At 32.6% G+C, this 25,770-nt stretch overlaps 1 protein-coding gene across 1 annotated transcript; it reads left to right on the forward strand.

The window, feature by feature from the left end:
* The first annotated feature begins 1,781 nt into the window (after positions 1-1,781).
* LOC140048794 (leucine-rich repeats and immunoglobulin-like domains protein 1) lies at positions 1,782-25,629 on the forward strand. Its single transcript, XM_072093584.1, has 17 exons — positions 1,782-2,013; positions 2,631-2,702; positions 2,890-2,949; positions 5,568-5,636; positions 6,176-6,247; positions 6,402-6,476; positions 8,667-8,744; positions 9,062-9,136; positions 9,458-9,526; positions 9,794-9,865; positions 10,236-10,301; positions 10,853-10,987; positions 11,323-11,391; positions 18,019-18,093; positions 18,218-18,289; positions 21,364-21,423; positions 25,464-25,629. Exons 1-12 carry the CDS (start codon positions 1,808-1,810, stop codon positions 10,947-10,949), a joined length of 1,011 nt encoding a protein of 336 aa, XP_071949685.1. The 5' UTR covers positions 1,782-1,807; the 3' UTR covers positions 10,950-10,987; positions 11,323-11,391; positions 18,019-18,093; positions 18,218-18,289; positions 21,364-21,423; positions 25,464-25,629.
* The last annotated feature ends 141 nt before the right edge of the window (positions 25,630-25,770 follow it).

The raw sequence follows: 25,770 nt of genomic DNA on the forward strand, positions 1-25,770 counted from the left end.
AACGCGTTATTTATCGAATGACTAAACACGTTTCATAATTCTCAGTGAGGTACCTAAAGAAAATAAATAGTTGTTAAAGTGTGTTGCTCACACGAATGAGGAAGAGATATCATTTTATTATTTGCTTTAACCCCTGTATATTTAATATTGCTTCATATTAGTACGTTGTATAACATATTTGATTTGTTGGTTTTTTGTCAATAGTATGTTACAGTAGTAGAAATAACGTAATCTTTCTTTGGTTGTATTTTTTGTTAGTTTTTAATAGTACAATTGTTTTCCCTAGGCAATGTATTGTATGGTACAGGATATAGAATAAATGTAAATAAAATGTCAGGAAAGGTTTATTCATGAATTTTATAATTGTACAGCTATACTAAAACATTATCAAAAACTGAAGAAAACTATTGCATTAGGTAAACTTTTGGTATCATTTAAGCAAATTATTAACCACACCACAAAATAAGAAGACATTTTTACAGCTACCGAAGACACCATGCACTTTTTCTTCTTTTCTTTTCAAATATAAACAGATCAATTATATGCAACGTAATGATCCTTTATAGTAGATCATTTTCTCAATAGTAATATAAAAGAAAATATAATCATCAACACATATTTCACATTTATGTTGCTAATTCATTTTATTAAATTTACTAAAATTCTTTTAAATATTGTTATCGCCGGGTTTATACCAAACATTTTCTAATTATCGATTAAACATTTCTTAGTTTCCAAGCACTTTCATTATTCCAAATTCTATATACCGTCACAAAAGGCAGAACCTAGCTTTGTCATTGGGAATTCCCCACTCGGCCTCCCATCTAAATCAGTGTATTTCAAACTGAAGTTCACACATATCTATAAAACATTTAGCCATCTGGAAAACTACAATACAATATTAATTGTTCGGTGATAAAAAGAATTTTATGAGGAAATAGTATCCTAAATACGGGTCTTCTTTTGTGTCTCCACATAGGGAATTCCCTCAGCCTCCCATATAAATCAATATATTTAAATATGAAGTTCACGCATAGACATAACCGTTAACCAATAAAAACAATATAATATTATACTACTGGTTCGGTATGACGATTTTTGACAAATATTATAGGAGGAAAAAGTACAGTTTTTAATAGTGGGTATCAATTGGGCTGGAAAAACAAGCATACTTACTATCCACTTAATTACACAATAAGGTGTACGTGATTGATCTAGTTCCGACGACAATAACTACAACATCTTACATGACTATGTGTAGATGCTTTGTAATGACTCAATAACATGAACGTACGATTTAATATTTACTATTAAAAAGCTAATGTATTCTGTTTACAGTCCATCATTATTTGTACTTTTTATACATGATACCTGTATTTAGAATGTCAGAGAATATCATTCATTATCATAACTTCTGTAACGTCAAAGAAAAACGCAAGAAGACAGAATTAAGAACACAACATTTCTTCATTGAATCGTTTTTAAACATTAAAAAAGCAACTTAAAATAAGTGGTTCGGTTTGCTGTTTATACATAATACGGGTTTGATTCGGGAAATTACCTCATAATTACTCACTAACCATGGCCTATTATTATGAATCGGTGTATTATTTTAATATTTACATAATATCAACATTTGAAGAAGATTCGTTTTAATTGTGTTATTTACAATAATGATTGACCTGAAAAATGTTTCTGAATACAAACTAGGTTTCCTTATAACATGGGCCTTGATATAAATACAACCTTAACTATAGTCAAGACGGCCACATAGACCGAATTGCACTGGAATTAACTCCCTGTAGTCATGGTTAAAATGATGTCTCATAAGTACTTGGTAATTGTAATATTTTATTTATGGGTTGATTCTACAATTTGCGTTGAAGTTGCATGTGAACTTAGTAATGATACCAGTTTAAAAGCAGTTTGCGAATGTACAGCAAGAACAGTGAATTGTAGAAACCGTGGACTCCGTGAATGGCCAGTTGGAATTCCAGTAAATACACGTTATCTGTAAGTTTGTACATTGTGTTTGTAAACTTATTATTCTGCTTGTTCACTGTGTAAGTGTTTATTTATTTATTTATTATTAAAAAGATAATACATGACAGTTTATGATGAAGCATAAGTGTCTTACTTATCGAAACAATAGATACGCTGATCAACAAAACAGATCAAATCAGTAGTCTTTGTTTTCATTGTGTGTCGATTCCATAATTCATTATGACCTGCTTGCCCGATGAACAATTTATGAAACATAGCATAAGAACATTATAACAGCACATACTTGACATTAGCATAGTGTAGGTATTTGTTGATTTACTTTCCGACGGATGAATGAATTGACGGGAGAAATGGGATTAGAAAGTCACCCGGAATTATACACATACAAACACATGGTACCGTTTTGGTTCTGTAGTGTGCCGTTTAGAAATAATATGAGTGATGTACCACCATGCCAACAAAGCAAAAACATTATAACATGAACCTAATTATATTTCATCTTTTTTGTGTCATCACCGATATGGTTTTTTTTTTGTGGAATTATAATAATAGCAATATAATACATTACTTAAAATGAGAAAAGCAGAGAGTGTATTACTCTCTGTCATTAATTTTTTATTTTATAGTTACATGAATGATAATAACTTGAGAACAATTGATGACGATACGTTGTTAGAGTTACGGAATCTTTTAATTATGTAAGTTTTAAATAACAGTATCTTAGCAAATATGTTTGACATGCATATTTGCAGGTTAAACTAAATATTATAACCTTCTTTAGAAGGAAAAGAGAAAATGTAGAAAATAAGCGACAAAACAATAATTGTGGTAATTGATTAATGATTAGTATTACGTTAACGTTTCAAACCATGTTTATATCGACAGAGAAATTAATAACAATTCACTTACAAGATTACCAACATTTCCGAAGTCAATCGGTAGCGTGTAAGTAGTATATTTTTAAAAGATAAATTAGCAATAAGTGTTCATGTTAAAATATCCAAAGTCAATAGGCCTATATGCATATTATTGTTATTTTGTTTTTAGTTATGCCTACTAGTGTTATTTTTTCAACATTAATATTCAATAAGTTACGTGACAGTATTTTAGTATTTAGTATCAAACTAAATCTGTAGTTTAATAGTGGCTTGAATATATCATAATATTATCATCGTGAAATTGTACTGTTCGCATGTCTTTATATTATCGTAATTGCTACGATATCGTAGCATGATTATATTTTACTAGAGGGTAAGCTCGTTTCACTCGCCCCCACCCTTCCAGTAAGTGTAGACGATGGTTCTCGGAATGATAAAGACTCTTAGAAAGACGTTCTGGCTGGACGTTTCGGTCGGTGTTACCATTATTGAAATGCTTGATATTCGTAAAACTAAACCTACTCTGTTTCATAGTGTCTTATAATTATGATTAAAGTCTAGTCTTTATAGGGGGGAGACGGAGGAGACGGAGTTCATTTGAGGGAGGTGCTTATTCGAGGGATACGTTTCATTTTTTGGTTTTAATAATATGGTAACATTTACAATCCAATAAAATCCTCTAATAGAAATGAAAAGTGGTAAAAAAGAATAACAAATGCAGGGTAAATTGTAGATAACATTCCGATGAATTCTACTACAATAATAGTATAATTGTGTTATAAATATAATACAATATTGGGGGGATGTCGATTATAATCTAAGTGATGTTTTATAAGTTGTTGGGCGTTTATTCAAATAAATGCCATCCTAATTGGTATAATTAATACATTATTTAGATCTTTTGAAACTAACTAACGTTTCGGCCTAAAAGGGAAGACGTTTTAGACAGCTAGAAACATAGGCAGAAGTGTCCCAGGCTCCTAACGGGACACAAATAGCCCACAGTTATTCCTGCCAGAGCTTACTCAACAAAACTCGATTTAAAAAAAAGGTCTTATCATCATTTATCCCGATGTAATTTTATATACACAATATACTCCTATGATTTAAGAATATATTTAATTTGATCTTTATTAATTTGCAGTATAATTTTTATTTTGTAACTACTGTACCTTCACATGCGTGTTCGAAAAAGAATGGCTATCACCACCAACGGCCAACTTAGTTAAAACCAGCATGACTCACCGTGAACCGGGAAATTTTGTTTAAAAACCCTAAGATAATCGTAATAGTATGTTATCAAATCATGGAATGTGGGTTGATTGAGAATCGAAAAACATGTACCTACTATTTTCTTTTTCCGTTCATCAATTCTCAACCAGTCATTTTAAAATTTGAACAATAGGTACTTTAAACATTATATTTTCATATTATTTGTGTCTTTGATTTAAAATATTGCATCAACCCTGTTGTTTTCATTGCCTTTTAATTGGGCAACAAATCTAATTGTCAATCACCTCAGGTTGTCACAGAAACTCCAATCAAAAAGCATCATACTTTTAGATCTCCAAAAATGGGCGGTCATAAACTGCAAATAAGGATTTCCCTCATCAAGTTCATGAGGTGGCCAGTTGTAGAGGGTGTTAGTAATCTGGTTGAAATTATTTATTATTCATTGAATAATTGATATTTCTGCTAATTTTCAACAGCATTTGAAAGAAGACATGTGTACCTTTCCAACAATGTATTATCTGCCAACAAATATTAATCTACTAATTAAAAATGGAATTTAAAATTGGTCTATTTTGAACTTTAATGTGCTGTGTGTGTGACCTCAACCTGTAGGCATGCATCTGAATACCCTTTAGAGACAACGTGACTTCACGGCGGTACAAATTAGAAATTCTTCCGCAGTCTGTTGATTCGCGTCAACCAATCAAAGGGCGATAATTCAAAATCGTTCAATCGTGAGCCCTCATAGACTCTCTTTTCCCATATGTTTTGTTGGGTCCAGCAGCTGGGACCTATACATTATAGTCGAGTTTAAAATTTCTTAAAACTGTTGGCCTTAGAACTATAGCTACCGCAATGATAAAGCTTCTTAATGAGTATGTCCTCTCGGGACATAGCTGGCTAAAGCCACGTCGCGAACAAATATCAGTATCAGTAGAACTGCAACACATCAATTATATTCAATAGCATCATTCGGTAGTGTGCAGAGTAGGTGTTTTACTGATATTTTTTGTGTACTCACGTACACTATTTAAGGTATGTCAGAACAATAACAGAAACGACAACGCGTGTTCGTTGTCAATTTTCCACATTCGGTCTTTTATTCTCAAGCAACACTATCTTGAAATAATTTCATTTGGAATAATTACTTCACCTCAGTGTTTTTTAGGGCGCTGATCGAGTTTTTATGCGACATTGATTGACGCTGGTTCCCCACGCGATTTACAGAATTGTGCCCTTACGTAAAGTTATGTACTGTATAGATGACATCTATGATACCATCATATTCATAACACCTCTTTCTTTCTGTTTGAATACATTGAGCGATATGTGTAAGACTACGGTAATAGCATTTAGGATTAACATTGGAACAAATCTAAGTGTATTGCTACACGTGATAATTGATTAATGCAGTAGGCCTAAATTCAAAATGCAACATTTTTAATTCGTCAGGTATGCAAAACACAACTTGCTGACAGACATATCGACAGCTTTTAATAATCTTCCAAGACTTCATACCATGTAAGTTACAATTATCAATGATTTCTTTTTATTGATTGTATCTAATAAAAAGTAAAATAAAAGAACCACATTAAACGTGTTTTGTCGTCATCATCATAGCTGTTAATATTGCTATTATTATCATCACCATACACACCCAATACACCTCAGTACATACACAATCAATTATTAACATATTCATTGTCCATAATACAACAGAATCAAACACAATCGCACTAGCATTCAAATTGTTCATATATACTATAGAAAATGAAAGTATGTTTATATGATTTATACAGATGTTTTCTTGTTTGTTTAATGCGTCATATCAATGCATCCTATTTTAAACGTTGGAAATTATTAATTATTATTATTATTAATTACATGATCAAGTTTTCTTTAATCCTAAGTACCTTTACATATATTTCGTTTATTTTGTATTACCAAGATATTATGATGCCTGATATCAAGATCATTAATTTTGTTATTTATAAAAATGTTTAATTATTATAATCATCGTACATTACACTAATTCAAACTATTAAATTATTCCTTCATAGAGACATTCAAAATAACAATATCATAGAATTAAGCAATACTACGTTTAATGGTTCACCATTCATAACGACCTTGTAAGTATAACTTCGATAGAAATGTTATTTATAACTGAATTACTACTGTTGCATTAATTTCCACCACCACTGCAGAACTGAACTTCAGTACCAAAAATTACAACAAATGACCGATCAGTTGCCCACAACTAAAACAAATCATTTATTTTTTTAGTGACATTTCATATAACCATTTACATAGCATTGAAGCTTTCACTTTTGCAAGCCTCCAAAATACGTCATTAATTCTGTAAGTTTTTTTTGTACAATTTTATGTTTTAAATAAACTGTTAGTAGATGTTTGTATTCGGAGTTATTATGATACAAGCGCATAATGTTAAGATACCGCTAATGACCGTTATTTGTAAACATGGTTATTCTTTTCATAATGATGTTTTAAATTATTTCTTATATTTTCCATAATATTACGAATAATTTTCTCTACTTTATTTATTATTTCATTACATTTGGAAACATAATTTAATCTAAAATCTAATTTAAATTTAAAAATAAACAGTACCGCAACTCACCGAATGATAAAGCGCAATGTCTTGTAACGTTTCCGTTACATTATACAAAGAATGTGGATAGGTATAATACTGCAGTTATCATGATGACAAAGGAATCATTCTATGTATGACTCTTATTTAGTTTTAACAAAGCAACATATCACAATTACTTGGTATTTTCCATATTGTACTCAAACTAATTGTATTTTATACATGAAAAAAGAAACACACAGCTACACTGTGTTAGGCAATGGTCCACACCACACCAAAGAAGTTAACCAATATAAACGACAGAGCAAATCAATCATTTTTCTAATCCTATGACGCGCGCATTATAAAACCTTTAGAATAATATATATATAATAGACATATATGTAATCTTGCTGTAAGAACACTGGATGTATTTTCATAGTCAATATAATTAGGATGTTAGGTAAATATTCAACTTTATTAGTCGCGTGCAACCAACTCTACAGCTCACTATGTCGGTCGGTCGGTCGGTTGGTCGGTCGGTTGGTCGGTAAACACACGTGGCCTTGTCTTGATATCAGTTTCATCTATCTAAGTCAATTTTCAGATTATATTCCTTATGGCCAGGACTCGATGTGATTATGTTTTTCACGGTGTGCAATCCAAAATTACGCAGTCTACGCAAGATTTAACAAAATCACGTTTGTAATCATATCTTCACAAGCATGAATCACAATTAAATAAAAATTGGTACTCATAAATTTCAGGTCATATTTCATCATTTGGCAATACAATTACGTGCGTGGCGCATATAACGCATGCGTACGCGCACTTAAAATTTTCAACATTTATTTTCGATGAAATTAGAGTACGTTTCAGTCAATTTTAAGCGTTTAACAAACTGCAATGAGTGCGCAGATTTTGGCACGCGCCCTGCACGTTTAACGTTAATACGCACTCTTTTTGCCCGATTTAATAATTTCATCATATTTGATTCACTTTCCAACTCGAAATTACGTTATACGAGCACGTCAACATTGACAGGCTACGCACGTGTAAATAAAAAAAAATATAAATGTTTGGTTGGTCGGTAAGCACTAACTTGAGCACGCGACTGCAGCCATGTATATGGCCTTGTTGTATATAAACCCACACAACTTAAAGTGTAATCTCTCAATACGGGTTAACTGAGATTCAAAAGCAGATGAAAAAATAACAGAACAATACTCAATATTAGAATCAACTATAGGAACGATATAAACAAATAATAGCACTGGAGCTAGATATGTCTATACAATGTCTCCAAATGAATTCAAGCATTTTATTTCCCTTAAAGATAATGTAGTAAATGTGTTTACAAAATGTAAGTTTAATATCGATATAAATTCCTAGGTCATGGTGAACTAACACTTTGTCTAAAATAATTGCGTTGATCCTATAAGAGAAACACTTGTGTTCCAGTTTAAAGAAACAGACATTGATTTACACTTGGAGATATTGAAAGACAAGCCCCAGTGCTGACTCTCCATGCAAGAACAATACCAAGGTCCTCCTTGGCATCATTATCAGAGCCTACAACACGATGGAGCTTCAGGTCATCTAAAGATTCGATTGCCATAAACTATTTTCAAAATTGAGATCAAATAACCGGATGTGGTCGGCCTATTTGATTCAGTTTCAAACCTAATTATATACACATTTAACCCACGGCTCCGATCTATGATTTAGGAACAAAGATGTTATAAACTTAAGTTTAAAGTTGTGTAATTTCTGAAGATATTCTGTCGGTCGAAATTCCTGTGTTTGTAAATATGTTCAAACTTTCAATTTGTATATATTATATATGTATCTCTTATAATAGTGAATAATTTTAGCTTCTCCTATCAGTCTACTGCATATTCATCATAACAGAGTATTTTTTTCATCAGTACAGTATTTATTATATTTTTTTGATATTTTAGGTCTATTAATTTTAACCCACAACTCAAAGAGCTTTGTGAAAATTCATTTGCTTTGACAACAATGTTTAGTGTTACAATGTAAGTAGAGAAGATTACACTACTGTTGTTGAAGTAAACAATATACACTTACTTATAAACAAAATTACAACCAAATACACCGTTTACCAACGTCACAACATTACACTCACAAAAACAAAATAATACACCCACAACAATATTGTCGATTTTGTTTTTTTAAGTAGGCTTATAAACACCACATAAGACTATCATTCAAATATATGAGCAATCTAAATAATTCCAACATTTTATGTGTGCCCAAAGTTTTCGGAAAAAGCAAAATATAAACGTACTGTATCTGTGATTGAGGTACCTGTTTATATCTTCTTTTTCAATAGAGTGATTGCATACAACCATAATCTTGTAAACCTTTCTAGTGGAACTTTCAAAAACTTGTCAACTGGAAGCTTCATGTGGGTAAAATTATCAATCTATGACGATAGTTATGATTATTATGATGTTGCTTATGGTAATTGTAAGGATGAGTAAAATATGAGAGGATTAAGTAAATTAACACTAATTAAGCCGATTCTTTAATCATCTTGTTTCTACGTGAATATGGTTATCAAATGAAGAGTTTCTAATTCATTTTTTAGGCTTACGAAAAGTAAGAATATACAAATGTTTTGGATTTTTTGACTGCACAATTTAAATTTGAGAGGTTGCAGTAGGGTTTTGAGCTTAGCTTGACATTTTAGTGATCCGTACCATAATTGTTTCTTTGAATATATTAGACATTTACACAGAAATGGTTTGCGAAGCATACCATCAAAAGCTTTTCAAGGCGGAAACATTAGCTATATGTAAGTATTGTTTACTAAAAACAAAATTAAATACAATTTCTACTGTAACTTGTAATGAAACTTACTGACTTATAATTATATAAATATTCTCTTAAAGTGTCTAAATAAATTATAAAAATACACATATCAAACAGACACAAAATCAGGGAAAACGATGGTAAACATAACTACATTAGACCATGTAACTCAACCGCTGTTTTTTTCAAACCTATTTGCATAACTCGAACACACGACGAATGCACAACACACTCCTGCTCTGTTTTCCAGAAAACTTGAAGACAACCAAATTCGATTTATACATAAGGACGCCTTTATTGCATTGGACAATATTGAAGAACTGTAAGTACAGTGATGTATATTAAAATCGATGTTGTCATGACATTGACACAAATACTATCAATCTGCACTTTTGGGCCGCCCCTGTTTTTAAAACTTTGTTATGCAAAGAATTGATATAGTTTGTATTATTATTGTGCGCTGCCATTATTGCAAGATATTAAAACATATTGCAGGGCTGGTGTTTGTTCAGAAATAGTTGACATGTTAGACCCACTCCCCTCGTTGCTGAGGATATGGATTTAAACGATTTGTTGTTGTTTTTAAATAATAATAAGAGGCCTTGTTTTAATTTTTTCCACTTATCTAAATGTTTTAAATTTCTAATCATAGTCTTATTTTGTTGTTGTATTAATACTTTAACTTTATAAAGACGACTAGCTTATAACAATCTTACGGAAATACCAATCTTACCCGCTAACAGCAAGTTTAGACTACTGTGAGTATTTTTTTTAATGTACAGTACTCAACTTGCGTCACTGATAGCGCGAAACAAGAGATAATACCAAATAAATAACCTGTAGCTTTGTCTAAAACCGATGTTCAAACGCTGTTTGTATTTACTCAATATAGCGCCCTGTATAATATATGTATGTTAAAAGTACAGCATTTATGCAGACAGCATACACTTTATATAGTTATACAGATACATACCTCTTGACAGAATCAGAATCTTTAATATTTACACCATTTTTATTTCTAAAATTAAGAATTTGTGTTTTTGTCTCTGAATTTGTGACTTCTTGTAAGAGTTAAAAAGCGTTACTCGCATAGATAATATAATTATTCCTATTTATAATATTAATGTCATTACTATTGCTATTGTTATTACTATTGCCTATTATTATTATTATTAGTGTTAGTGTTAGTATTATTATTATTATTATTAATTTAATCATTATCAAATTTCCAAAATGTTTAATTATTGGAATATGGTGTATGTTTTTTTCTGGTCTTGTTTAGTGCTGTATTTGATATTTTCTTCTTTAGTGATTTGAGCTGGAACTATATCACATCATTAGAAGGTTGTCAACTTCCTTCAGTTGGGAACATGTTAATGAACAAAAATAATATTCAACGTGTCTAAAAAAATGTATTTGCCAATATTTCATCGCTTGAAATGTTGTAAGTATAAACTAGCATGGAATTTAATGATGCCATATCATCGGTTCTTAATTATTATCAGTGTCAGTGTCAATGTCAATGTAATTGTTATTGTCGTCGTTGTTGTCATCATTTCCGTTGACATTGTCGTCGTCGTTGTCGTTATTATTACTTTTCTTTAGCTATTTGAAAAAGAGTATGGATTAGAATTACCTTTTAAGTAAAAGTGCAATTTATGAAAGATGCATACATTTGTTTCGAAATGTGTACCGAGTTATTTAATGAGCCCGGATATATTGCATCCTCGTTGATCAGTTCAGTGGAGTAATCAAACAAATATGTGTATATTTTTTTAGGATGCTTGTAGGCAACAACATTACTGTTATCGAAGAAGGAGCATTTAGTGGAACGAATCTTCGCTTTCTGTAAGTTTGTATTTAGCATTTCTTATCCCAAATCATTATCAGTCTGTTATTCATTGACTGCTGGTGAGCACTTCGTAAACATAGATTTATATATAAAGATTGTCATAGGGAATTAAATGCATTGTGTTTATACCAATTGTGGGTTAGGGTTAGCACTAAGCTTGATTATGTTGCAAATGTATCTTATATAGACCTTTGGTCACGCTAATTTCAGTGAATTCGAATTTCTTACGATTGCGTCGTTTTTACATTGGAAATTGAAAATCGACAGGAAAGCGATTGTAAAAAAGCTAAATGTCAAAACGACGTAGAGCAAGTAGAAATCATCGTAGTACAGGTATTTGACAGAAACTCGGTGACTAAAATTCCATTTGTTATTCGACGGTTTGACAGTACGATGCAATTTTACAACATTACGATTACGCTCACGAAATTTGACTTCAAGTCAACTTTCTTAATCGTAAACCCAATTATCGTAAAACCAGCCAATTAGAGACGGGGATTATGCGACGTTGACAAGCATCCACAGCTTCCAAAGGTGAAATACAGTACAAAGGGGCAATCCGAAGGTGCTGTGGGAATTGTTGAAAACGAATAAGTAAAAATATAGCACAATGAGGTGACACAAAAGCTCTGACAACTATAACAAAATTGCCACTTGTCACTTCTTATATAAACATAGTAAAAATATGATCGAATCTATATATACATTTACGTAAGGGCAAAATTCGGTAAATCGCGCGTTACTTTTAGAATTTTTATTCGATGGTATAATATAAAGTTGGTTCGTACGTTCGGCACTGATTTGAACCTAAAGGCTGGTTTCCTGTCGACGTAAGAAGTCGAATTTTGCAACGATTCTTGCGTTTCATACGTTTCTTACGTCTCTTACGAAAGTTGAGAAAAAATTGACGTCGTTGACGTTAGTCAAGATCGTGTCGGGCCGCAGAGAAACATCTGTAGTTATGCTGCTCCCGAAAGTTGAAATTTTGGCTGTGAAACACACGTCGTATGCTTACGTCGATTTTAGTGTTGTTACGAAAGTTGAAATTTTTTTCTTACGTCGGTCGGATTTATGACGTATTTGAAACAACATCTCTGATTGGTGTTTCTTAGAGCGGGTTTTATCATTTTTCGCGCAAAATGTTGAATGTTGTTATTGTAGCCTACCTGTCAGTGCAGCACACCAACATGTTATTTTCAGTAGATAAGCAAGGTCCTAGTATTAGTAAAATACTTAATTAATACTGTATGGTACCGTACTAATAGGAATTGATTTGACCAAATAATCAAACTAGCCTAGGCTAGTAGGCCTATGTATTATTTGTATGAATCAAAATATGAATTAATTATCCTGGCCCTCTAGGCCTAGCCTTAAATAGTTTTCAAAATTAAAAAAAGGCAAATCATTTCGAGATTCCTATTATTATTAGACCTACCTAGGCCCTAGACTAGGCATTGGCCTATTGGCCTATAAGCATATATAATCGAGCATGAGATAGTACTACCGCAGTAAGATACCCATTATTTACAGGCCTAATCTATATATAAATTTACGTAAGGGCAAAATTCGGTAAATCGCGCTTTACTTCTAGAATTTTTACTCGATGGTATATAAAGTTGGTTCGTACTTTCGGTACTGATTTTAACCACCTGATGTAACCCTGTTTACTAATTAAATTAAGTTAGATAATTAGTTATTGACGATTAAAACGAATTTAGGTTCAACGATTTGCCCCAAATAGGGGTGTTTTCCGATCGTGGTATACACTGTCTAATAATGGATGTCCATCTTGAAAAATACCCGCCACAAAAATGCGAGGAGGCTTCGCATTTTCCTATCTCCTCCTACGATAATTGTTTTTAATAGCTGAAAACCGGTTGAACAGCTAGAGTACAGCATCATAATGTTGAAGACAGGCCGATTTTCTTTAAAAAATACTATTTTGATTTAATATACGATTATACAAATGTATTGATTTGCGATGAATGGAACATCCCAATCTCTCAGTCTGCCAGAGTTTGGTTTAACACAAGTAGGTAAATCTATGAGCCCTTGGTTTAACACATACGGTAGGTAAATATATGGGCCCTTTGAGAATAAACTTGAACAATACTGTAAATACCTATTATAATTACCTATTTTTGGTCCTCATTTGAATCGAACATTTCTTACTGTGAATGTTCGTACTGTTAGATGTAATATAAAAATATATACAAATAAACTTATTACTGAGATTGTGGATAGGCTCTACTGTTAGATATATAAACACATTATTATATACAAATAAACTATACTGACATTTCCTTCTCAACGTTTGTATTAATTAATAATTACCAAAAATATAAACGTCGTAGTGGTGTATCGTGACTATATTTCAATCGATTATGACAATGACAGTTTTAACAAAGTATTAAATCGCAAATGTTTTACTGTATTTAGAGGTATATTATTTATAGGCCTATAAAACATGAAAAAAATATTTCGTTACTGAGTGCATAAAGAATATATTTAAAAATTGTTACATCTAATGTTACATCTCCCTGGTTACATACAAAACACAAATTGGGTTTCTTTAAATGAGTCCAAATCAAAAATTTGGACTCATTTTGTGATAAGTTTTTCCTTCGGAAGTAATTCCCAGGGTGCTAATTTTAGTTGACTACATAAATCATAGTCCTGCGGTACGTACATTTGAAATCGCCAGTTTTGCTACTCTGAAATTACTATGTATTCGAGAACCATCTAGTAAGAATAAATTTAACAAAACAATATAAATTATACAAAATCAAGCAAACAATTTTTTGTTAAAGTTACATATTAATATTATATTGCTTACAGGGGCTTTCTATATCTTATCTTGTTGCAAATGTTCATTTTCGCGACGTTTCTACCGATGCTGATTGTTTATTGCACGTCCATAAATAAGAGTATTATATTTTGATATGAGTTGTAAACTCCCTGATTAGAACATGATTAGGCTAAAATTATAGTAGTAAATACATACAAATGTTATTGTCCGGCTTTATTTCACTATAAGGACATACACATTACGTAATAACTCTTGTCGCTCATTGGTTGCTTGTTACGATTGCGCTTACGTCTCTTGCGAAAGTTGACTTCAAGTCAACTTTCGTAAGAGACGTAAGAAACGTGACGCAAGGGCTTTCATTCAAGCGTAAGATAAAAAATCCCGGTTTCCTGTAAAATCGGAAGAAAACGTCGTAACGCAACAATTGTTAGGTCATCGGTTTCCTGTAAAATCGTTTGTCGTTACCATTTTTCTTACGTTGCGTCGATTTTATAAATTTTCGATCGTAATCGGTTTCCTGTAAAATCCGCATTTCTTACGACAAATCGACGTAGTCGCAACAAAAGTGATGTTCTTACGTCGACAGGAAACCAGCCTTAATTAAGTTGAGTTAGATATTAGTTATTGACTATCAAAACGATTTGAGGTTTTAACGATTTGCCACAAAAAGGTGTGTTTTCCGATCGTGTTATACACTGTCTAATGGATGCCGATGCTGAAAAATATCCGCACACAATAATACGAGGATGCTTCGCATTTACCTATCTTCTTCTACGATAATTGTTTTTAATAGCTGAAAACAGCTCCAGTACAGCATCGTAATATTGAAGACAAACCGATTATCTTTAACAAATACTATTTTGATAGATCTATAGAAATTAAACAGGCGATTTCAAATGTACGTACCACAGGACAATAATACATGTCGTTTACAGGAACTATAATATACACGGTGATTTATGTAGTCAACCAAAATTAGCACGCTGGGAATTTCTTCCGAAAGAGAAAGTCACAACATGAGTCAAATTTAAATAAACCCATGTTTTGTATGTAACATTAGGGTCGAGGGATGGAGAAAAGGATGGATGGAAAGAGGAACACTTTTTAAAATATTCATTATCCATTCAGTAATGAAATAATTGTTTTCATGTTTTACAAATAAATACCACTAAACACAGTGTCACAAAATAAGTCCAAATGTTTTAGTCAAATTTAGACAAATAGTCGATTGAAATAGTAAAGTACGTACATTGAAAGATACAGCACTACGACGTTTATATTTTTGTAATAACAGTTTTAATTAATACAAACGTTGAGAAGCAACTGTCAGTAATAAAGGTGTTTATATAATGTAAAACAGTTTGTAAAAACACCTCTATTCGGGACAAATCGTAAATTCGCTTTAATCGTCAATAAATATTTGTCTAACTCAACTTAATTAGTAGGCCTAATGGTTTTCAAGTGTTTCTTAGAGCCAATTTATGCTTAAAATTGGTTCCTGCACACCAAAGTTGTTCTGCGTTAGGGCATGTGATTCTTCGTACTGTAGGCCGATCCTAATTGATTTAGTATCTTAGAGCCAGTTCATACGGTACTTAGTTATTTACACGGGTAAGTTGGTTCCTACACACCAAAGATTGCGGTAACTGTTCTCAAGAATGCAACTAACTCGGATAAATAACTATAATGATTAAACCGGCCCATATAAGGTTATGTGATACAGCGGTTTTGGTAAAAGCATTGAGAAAAAGGTTACGCGCGATTTACTGAAATTACCTAATACGAATATAAATAAAACTCAAAATATGTCCTATAAAAAAAATTGTAAAAATGAACACAAAGCAAATGAATAGAGTCAAACACGACGTAATCTGTAGCCAAATATAATTGCCATCATGACAATTTTAAAATTAAAAATAAACTCTAGACTTGAATATTGTCTGTATTGCATGATATTGGCCTGCCAATCATGTCTCATTATTTAATATGATGGAGTGGTATCTTCATATTTATAAAATTCGCATCAAACATGGATTGTTTTCTTACAACAACGTCTTGCAATTACGGAATACTATAATATATATTTGTTGTATACTATTACTGATACATCTACTGGTATTATTAGCATTATATATTTTAACTGATCAATTGAAACATTAAGTTGAGGGGGAGGTTGGTGATGTGGGTGGTGGTTGAACTGCAATAATAAAGTTCATTGTACAGGTATAGACGGCGACTGAAAACGCTAGCTCATTATCTGTTTAAAATACCTAGATCCGACCTCTGCAGTCACAGATTTAAACTAGAGGGTACTCCGAGAGTACAAACCTCCGCCTACTGTAAAATTCCCCTACATAAAATTTTCCCGGAAAAAATATATATATTTTTAAAATTTTTTGTTTGTTTAAAGTGTAAATAGGCTAACTTCACACTACAAAGTTGTGGATGAGAGTTTGGTGTAATGGTTAAGTATCCAGCCTCTCACAGATGAGATCGCTGGTTCAAATTCCATTGAGGGCATTTTTTTTTATTATTATTTTTTTATTTCTTTTTTTGTTTTGATTTTTGTGAACATTGATCTTTGACCCTGACCCTTCAAAATTTAACCACAATTATATGATGAGTCATTGATCACTGTGGCTAAGTTTGGTGAGATTTCAATAAAAACTGTGGTCTCTAGGCAGTAAAATAATTTGTTGTTAGTTGTGACCTTGACTTATGACCTTTTCCCCTCAAATTCGAACTCGTCCGAGCTTTTGAGGCATATATCACACACACATACAGGGGTGAAAACATAACCTCCTTGGCGGAGGTAACAATCGAATTGAATTTCTGTTTTGAGTGTACTTGTCTTTGTGTTATTACGCCTGCGGGAATAGACGCTTGTAGAAGAAAGATTGGAATGTTTCATTCACCGCAAGTCAATTAATTGTATAAACTTATATATTAAATCTATCAAAATAGTATTTTTGAAAGAAAATCGGCGTGTCTTCAATATTATGATGCTGTACTCGAGCTGTTCAACCGGTTTTCAGCTATTAAAAACAATTATCGTAGGAGGAGATAGGTAAACGCAAAGCATCCTCGTATTATTGTGTGCTGGTATTTTTCAAGATGGACATCCATTAGACCGTGTTTACCACGATCGGAAAACACCCCTATTTGAGGCAAATCGTTGAACCTTAATTCGTTTTAATTGTCAATAACGAATTATCTAACTCAATTTAATTAGTAAACAGGTGGTTTAGTACCGAAAGTACAAACCAACTTTATATACCATCGAGTAAACATTTAGAAGTAACGCGCGATTTCCCGAATATTACGTACATTTATATATAGATTAATAATTTCAAAATATAAACGTGTGGTGTATCGTTACATGTACTTTAATATTTCAATCGACTATGACAGTGACAGTTTCAACAAAGTATTAACTTGCAAATGTTTTACTTTGTTTATGGGTATATTATTTATTAAACATAAAACAAATATTGCGTTACGGATAGAGAATATATTTAAAGTTGGTTGGTAAACTGATCGGAACGCCTAATCGTAAGAAAACGTCGCAATCGTAAGCGGAACCAGATTTAACGTTGACTTTAATTACCAACCCAGGGTCAAATGTCAGATACCATGATTTCTAAGGACAGAAAACTTCTCTCCTAAAGACTTGTTATAAGACTTAGCTGTTGCATATAAGCATCTCGTATGCATGTGTTGTATTTGATTATTTAGAGAGATGTCGCTTTATTATAGCCACTAGCGGCTTTATGGCCGGCTATCTTTGATTAATTGTTGTTATATTGTTTTGCAGATTCCTTTATGGCAATGAAATAGAAAAAATTACAAATGGGATGTTTAAAACTGAAAATACAACGCTAGAATACATGTAAGATGTGTTACCGTTACAAAATAACTTTCAACTTTTAAATAAATCCTAAAAAGAACTTTAAAGAAATAACTAATCTGTAAGTATACATTGACCAAGAAAAATCACCGTTTTGTTCCCTCAGATATCTATTTGACAATAACTTAAAACAGATCGAAACAAGTTCTCTCTCCTCCCTGGCAGAAAACGGAACAATGTACGGTAACATGGATGGTTTTTTTTGTTCCAATAAAACAATTGTAATGGTCAACAATGTGATTAAATATTAAAGTGTAATCTTAATGCTGGTTATCAGTCGACGTAAGATTAAGAGTTTTCAACACGTCTAAAGTTTTGTACGATTCTTACGTCTCTTTTGCAAAGTTGAAAAAAAATATGACGTCAATGGCGTTTGTCAAGTTCGTGTCGGTCCGCTCGCAAACTGCTGTAGATATGCCTCTCCCGAAAGTTAACATTCTGAATTTAAAATTCATGATGCGCGTTTACGACGATTTTAGTGTTGTTACGAAAGTTGAAATTTCATAAAAACATTCAACTATTCATGACCATTTGAAGCATCGCCTCTGATTGGTGTTTCTTTATCGAGTGGGTTTTCTTATATTTGTATTTCAAATAGTATAAAAGGTACCTATTGCGTATCCCCATGCACACGACTGTACTAAAGATGCGATGAATGTGATATAATTACAAATATTAAAAAATAATTAAAATGATTGAAGAATACTGTAAATGAAAATACCAAAGTTTATACTGTTTTAAAAGGAGTTTTTCTAATCAATATCTGCATAATTATCATAGCGGATATTTTGATTTTAGCGAATTAATTTGCATTCAATTCAACAACTGTAAACTTCAAGAATCAAGGCTCAAATAACATAGCATTGATTAAATAAGCTCAAATGAACTGCATGCTGAAAAATAATGACGTCATACACATTATGCCATATAAATCCATGTATCTCATTGTTTTGTTTTTACGATAGCGCTTCCGTCTCTTACGAAAGTTGACTTCAAGTCAAGAAACGTAAGGAACGTGAAGCACGGGCGTTTATTGAAACGTAAGGTCAAAACATCCTGGTTTCATGTAAAATCGGCAAAAATCGTCGAAACACATACAATTTTCTTACATTGCGTCAAAAACCAACTTTCTTATGATAAGTCGACGTGATCGTACCAAAACTGTAACGTCGACAGGAAATAATGTCTGTGAAGTTGGTTACTAGTTCCTTATTCAAATTCAATTAAATGGACAGTCACAAATATTAAAAAAAACAGATTTTAATACGTAATAACTGTCCAATTGAGTTGTTATTACATCAACATGTTAACCTAATCTACCATTTTCCAACCTAGTTCCGCGAAATGTTTTGCATCTACGCCCTCTTCGGCGAAAAAGTAACTGGCTTTATAACACTTGACCTACTTAATTTTGTCACTATATTTTTGTATGGATCGATGACACTTGACCTACTTTACGATTTTCAAAATAAAAAAAAACAACTTTAAAAACGTATTGGTTTCAAAATGATTTTCAAGTTAAAGTAGGCCTACTAGTAAAATTATTGATTTATTGATAATTCTGACGTTTCTTAATACATTCTTGATTTGCAACCCAAGTTCCGCGAACTTTTGTGCATCTACGCCCTCTACGGCGAATAAGTAACTGGCTTTTACGAACGATATCCATACCAAAATATTGTGAAAAAATGAAGTAGGTCAAGTGTTATAACGTTTTTACATTTTTTAGGTTAATGTCATTTAAGCAGTTATAACATAATATATGACGTCACAACGACCTTATGACGTCATAGGTACGTCATATGATAATTAAATTATCCTACACATTTATAACTACTCGTAATGCACTTACAGTATGTGGTCTATAAGTAAAACCGTTAAGGAGATAATATACAAGACTTCAAAATGGTAAGTGGCGGCCATTTAACCCACTTCCCGATGTCCGATGTTGGTAAACATTGGATATGATGTTAATTTGGACAATATCAACGAGGCAAAACAAAAAGAAATTCTGTTGCAATTTGTTGTAGGTGCAACCATACTTTTACTGGACTATGGTAAAATACTATTTTAACTTGCTATGTTAAAGATATAATTGTCCCCCTAAAAAATAATTTTTTGTTGTTGAATATGCCATTTTAATATAACATAATAGTTATTCACTATGACCAAAAACTTGATCCAAAAAAAAAACCATTTTCCACCAAAAAAATGTAATTTAAAGCAAAATATACCTAAATTGTCTGGAAGACAATGGTTTTTGGTTGAAATTAACCATTTCTTTTGTCTTTTTATAAGTGAAATAATTATTTTTGATGATTTTTTTTTATACAGAAGTGAATAACTTTATTAAAACTGTGAAATTTCCTATTCAAAATCTGATTATATTAATCTTTATTTTTTCATGTTTTTTTGGGGACAATACATCTTTAATTAAAAGTCAAGTTATAAGCCAAAATACGTTTAAAATGATGGCGGCCATCTTGGATTTCAACATGGCGGCTGGAATAAAATATTTACAACTTTAATAACAATTATTATTTGGAATCTTCACTATCACAAACATAGGTATAGACACCATTTTTAACTTGCTACGTCACTTAAAAGTAAAGTTATAAGCCAAAATAAGTCTGAAATGGCGGCCATTTTGTTTTTCACGTTTTAAGGGTGAAGATCTAAAAATTGAGCAGGGTAAACACATGTTTTTTTACTTTTAACAAAAAATGTCTACAGCATTTCATTTTTCTCAAATCTGGACGGACTAGTCTATAATTGAATTTGAATAAGGAACTCGGAACTAGTAACCAACTTAACATACATCATGAAATCAGCCTTTAATCTTCATTAACAACTATTGTTAGCCTTATTAATGTACGATCATGTTATACAGTGTATAAAATAACGCAAGGACGTACTTTAATCAGACTCAGATCAAACGTTTCATATCTTTTGCCGACCAAACCCATAATGTTACAAAATAAGGTGGCATCCAACATGTACGCCAACTAAAAACACATCACATGCATCTACTTTTAAAACGTCGTAGTCAACTGGCAAGCTAATCGTCGCCCAGGGACTGCGGTTTGGGTTCAATTTGGCTCGTGATTAGTTGTGATTTAAATGACCTATCAACCAATTTTTAAATCAAGAACTCTTAATTTTCTGTCGTCCGATTTTGATGAAATTAACAACATAACTAATTTTGACTACCAATTTACAATACCCTCTAACATTCATCATTGTCTTATTTAGATATCTTAACTGTGGTGAACTTCGATCCATTCCTACTAATATTGGCAAACCTATTAACAAGTATGTACCATTTATATAGTTACAAACAAAAATAAGTGAACATGTAACTAATTATACAATGTAAATAGACCACCAGCTGTCTTGAATTTGACTGAGATTGTTTAATATTTGTATATATATATATAATTACTGTTTTTGCCTGATTTGTGTGTATATATATATATATATATATAAATCATACTGTAAATTATAGAAACAGTGCTCATATTCGGAACATGATCTCATAATCGCGTCGAGCATAACTCATTGGCGAAAGTTCCGTATTTTTTAGTTGTATGAAAAAATGTCTCTGGCGGGATTCGAACCTGCAACCTCTCGCTTACAGGGCGAGTTTCATACCCATTAGACCACAGAGCCATGTGTGGTATTATCACAGATTTTCACCCACCAGATACATTCTCTCATACAACAAACGCCCTTTACACACAGTGCTACGCAACATCATTGATTTACATATACACAATATTATTTAAAAAAGCCGTTGCGAATTAAAGTTGGAATTTATTCTGACTTGTTAAACCTCCACTGATTGTGAGGGCGTTTGTTGTATGAGAGAATGTATCTGGTGGGTGAAAATCTGATTATGTTGATATATGACCAAGATTCAATAATCAATATTATTGCTGCAGGGTCCTATTATGGGAACACAACATGAGAGGGGTAAAAAATGTATTTAATAATGTGAAAAGTCACACGGATAAAAGTTGTTGGACATCGTTCACATACAATGTTAAAATATAAATGACAGCAAATCTATCTTGAAAGTTGGCCAAGACAGAGCCCCGAGTGAACACTCAAAAATATTGTTATTCATGTTAAGAGCCAAACGGCTAATTCATTTTGCATTGTAACTGTTACACGTTGGGATGGCATGCACACAAATATTATTGGCTGCAATTTTATCCTTTAAGTTGTCCCAGACAGTAGCCCAAAAATGCCCGTTGAGTCCTACAAGATTAATCATATGAAGGGCCACGGCCAATTCCTTTTTGATTGGAACTGTTACGTCTTGTCATATACGAAAATACTCATGACAGCAACTTTATTTTGTAAGTTGGCCCGGAAAGTAGCCCAAAAATGCCCGTTGGGCCCTACAAGAGAGTTACACTGATATTCCCCTTGAAATATACGAACGTATTCACGAAAGCACCTTTATCCTGTAAGTTTCCCCAGACACTAGCTCAAAATTTTCGGATAACATTGCATTGAAACCATTACAGTACACCATTTCTCTCTAGGATTTAATCATTTGAAGAGTTACAGGGATAGGATAAACTTTTATGATCGCAAAACCTACCTCACACCAACCCGCCCGTCTAATTTAAGCTTTTTCAAAATAAAAAAAACAACTTTAAAAACGTATTCAAAATTCAAAATGATTTTCACGTTAGTAGGCCTACTAGTAAAATTATTGATTTATTGATAATTCCGTTTCAAGTTAACACCTATTTTAAAAATTCTATACAAATACAATATTTGGTACGGTACATTACAACAAAAACTACTTTTCCTACCAAAATTTCAATTACAGGTATAGCATAGTATAGGTTAAAACTGTAATATTACTGCTTGGTTTCACAATCTATTATTTGTAATGTGTGTAGGCTGTTTCTATTCATTTACGTTTTTTTTTTATTGTAAAATCTTTCTGTTATTACATAATTCTGTACTATAAGGCCAAATAATAACATAGGCTACAGTATAAATAATTAAGGTTAGGCGAAAACACTTATGTCTTAATTATCACTAATCATCATCGTCCTCATATACACTCTCAGTGTCACCACTCTATGGCTGGCTATCATAGTAAATATCGTCTATTTCACTATCTTTTGGAATATCTGTATCTGAATCATACGACTACGTTACTTTATTCGTTTTCGTTCCTTCAAACCAACCAGCCACATAATGACCATCGCCATCGTCAAGACATCCAAAATTCAGCGGATGCAGATGTTTTGTTGGTTATGGGGTGTTTGTTAGCCTTCATATCCACCCTAGATATATACTTTTCCCGTAAAATATGTTGATCAAGTGTTTTGCTGCATGATTGTAAAGATGACCAGTTATTTTCTTTCCCTGGACATTCCTCTTCTTACCCTTTGTCATGTTATTAATTTAATAATGTTACCTTACCTCATTTATGCCATGTAACTGTTTGAACTGGAATATGTATGCAGTGATTTATTTTATCAAATACTTCATCACTACCAAGTAATCTTAACGCACAATAAGTTTTGATATTTTTAGTCGCGTGGACGCGACTCTATAGTTCACTATGTCGGTCGGTTGGTCGGTCTGTCTGTCTGTCTGTCTGTCGGTCTGTCTGTCTGTCTGTCTGTCGGTCCGGTATCACTATGCGTTTTATCGCTTTCTGACCTTATCTTGATATCAGTTTAATCTAGCTAAGTAATATTTTCACAGAATATTCCTTATGGCCAGGTGGTTATGTTTTCACGGTGCGCAATAAAAAATTACGCGGTCTACGCACGATTTAACGAAATCACGTTTGTAATCATATCTTAACAACCATGAATCACAATTAAATAAAATTTGGTACTCATAAATTGCAGGGCATAAATCATCATATGGCAATACAATTACGTGCGTAGCGCATGTAACGCATGCGTACGCGCGCTTAAAATTTTCAAAAAATGTTATTTCGCACTCTTTTGGCCCGATTTCTGTTTTCTTGACTTACTTTTCAACTCGAAATTACGTTATACGAGCACGTCAAAAGTGACAGGCTACGCACGTGTAAATTAAAAAAATATAAATGTTTTTAAACATTTCAACATTTTTAAACATGTTCAGTAATTTCGGTCAGTATAGTTCACTATGTCGGTCGGTCTGTCTGTCGGTCTGTCGGTCTGTCGGTCTGTCTTTCGGTCTGTCGGTCTGTCTGTCGGTCCGGTATCACTATGCATTGTGCACGCGACTTAATGGCTGTTGGCCTTGTTTTTCTAAATAGGTGAATAGCATTGACTTTACTTTTCTTTAAAAAGCAGACTTGAAATCGCATATCGTTGTCGTGGTATATTTGTAACGTTGATGATTAGCTTTCGACTGTTAGCTGAACCGTAATCCATTCCAATATTCGACGTTTCTGGCATTCTATGGGAGAAACCTGCCGGTACAACAAGTCTGTGTCAGATGAGCACCGTACAACAATTTTCCCTCCAATAACGTCAAAAGTGTGTCTGCTCCTTCATGGCAGTTTTAAGTTCGGCAGGCTTCAAGTTTAACCACCAAATTACGATTTATTGTGATACATTTACCACCATGTGAAACAAATAGGTCTTGTCACCTATTATTGGACCATAGTGATCATTCTGGACATCGTTTATAAGAAACTGTGCCAGATCTTCCTTACAATTTTCTCTAATTTTATCTAATAGATCTATTACTTTCTGTTGTTGAACTGTTCTATTGTTAATTTAATTTAATTCTTTAATATTTTGATATCTTTGATATATGGTTCTATATATTTTTCCAAGAGCAGGTGAAGATAATTTTCACTGACGAAACATACCAATCATTGTATCTACAACACTTTTCCCATAGACACATAGACTTCCTTTAAACACAGCCATACTCTGTTTAAGTGAGACTCAAACCAACGACGGAATGCACTCTCTGAGATGGCTCTTTGTGTGATTAAATCTTGTAGGCATTATTTGGCTATTGTCTAGACCAACTTACAAGATAATGTTGTTGTCATGAGTATTTTCGTTTTTTCCCCCAAAGCGTAACAGTTTCAATAGAAAGGGAATTGCCAGTGAAGCCATTCGTGTGATTAACGCTTGTAGGGTCTAACGAGATTTGTTTGGCTACTGTCTGGGACTAATGTCTGGACTTAGGCTACAAGATAAAGTTGCTGTTATGAGTATTTTGTATTTCTCAAGGCGTAGCAGTTCCGATAAAAAGGAAATTGGCCGTGTGGTTTTCGTGTGATTAAATCACATGTTCGATATTCATTAAGTCAATATGGATCATGATGGTGATGTTTATATACCCACAACTAATTTTTTTTTTGCTAGTGTTTGTGTTACAAAAGATTCAGAGATCGATATAAATATTGGAATGTTATTGAAGTTTATCGCTAGAGGAACTGGATTGTCATGTAATCCCACAACCGAAAAGTGCAGTCCTTGTAAGGAAGGGACATACAAGATATGTAATAAGTATAAGTATAAATGTCATATGTGTCCTCCAGGTAACTTACAAGTGTAAATTATTCTTTGTTTATTTCATTTCTTCAAATATTTAACAATAACGAAAAAATTATAGACGTAAACAAATTTGTTTCGTTGTTTATGGCTTTTTTCAAATGAAAATTGGTAAAAT

The sequence above is a fragment of the Antedon mediterranea genome, chromosome 1 (genome assembly GCF_964355755.1).
Source record: "Antedon mediterranea chromosome 1, ecAntMedi1.1, whole genome shotgun sequence".
In the NCBI taxonomy this organism is placed as follows: domain Eukaryota; kingdom Metazoa; phylum Echinodermata; class Crinoidea; order Comatulida; family Antedonidae; genus Antedon; species Antedon mediterranea.

Excerpts from the sequence above, each read along its gene's own strand:
- LOC140048794 (XM_072093584.1), top strand. The coding sequence starts at position 1,808 with ATGGTTAAAATGATGTCTCATAAGTACTTGGTAATTGTAATATTTTAT. Across the intron at positions 2,950-5,567 it reads CCGAAGTCAATCGGTAGCGT|GTATGCAAAACACAACTTGC; the intron begins GTAAGTAGTATA and ends TTAATTCGTCAG. Across the intron at positions 6,248-6,401 it reads TCACCATTCATAACGACCTT|TGACATTTCATATAACCATT; the intron begins GTAAGTATAACT and ends TTATTTTTTTAG.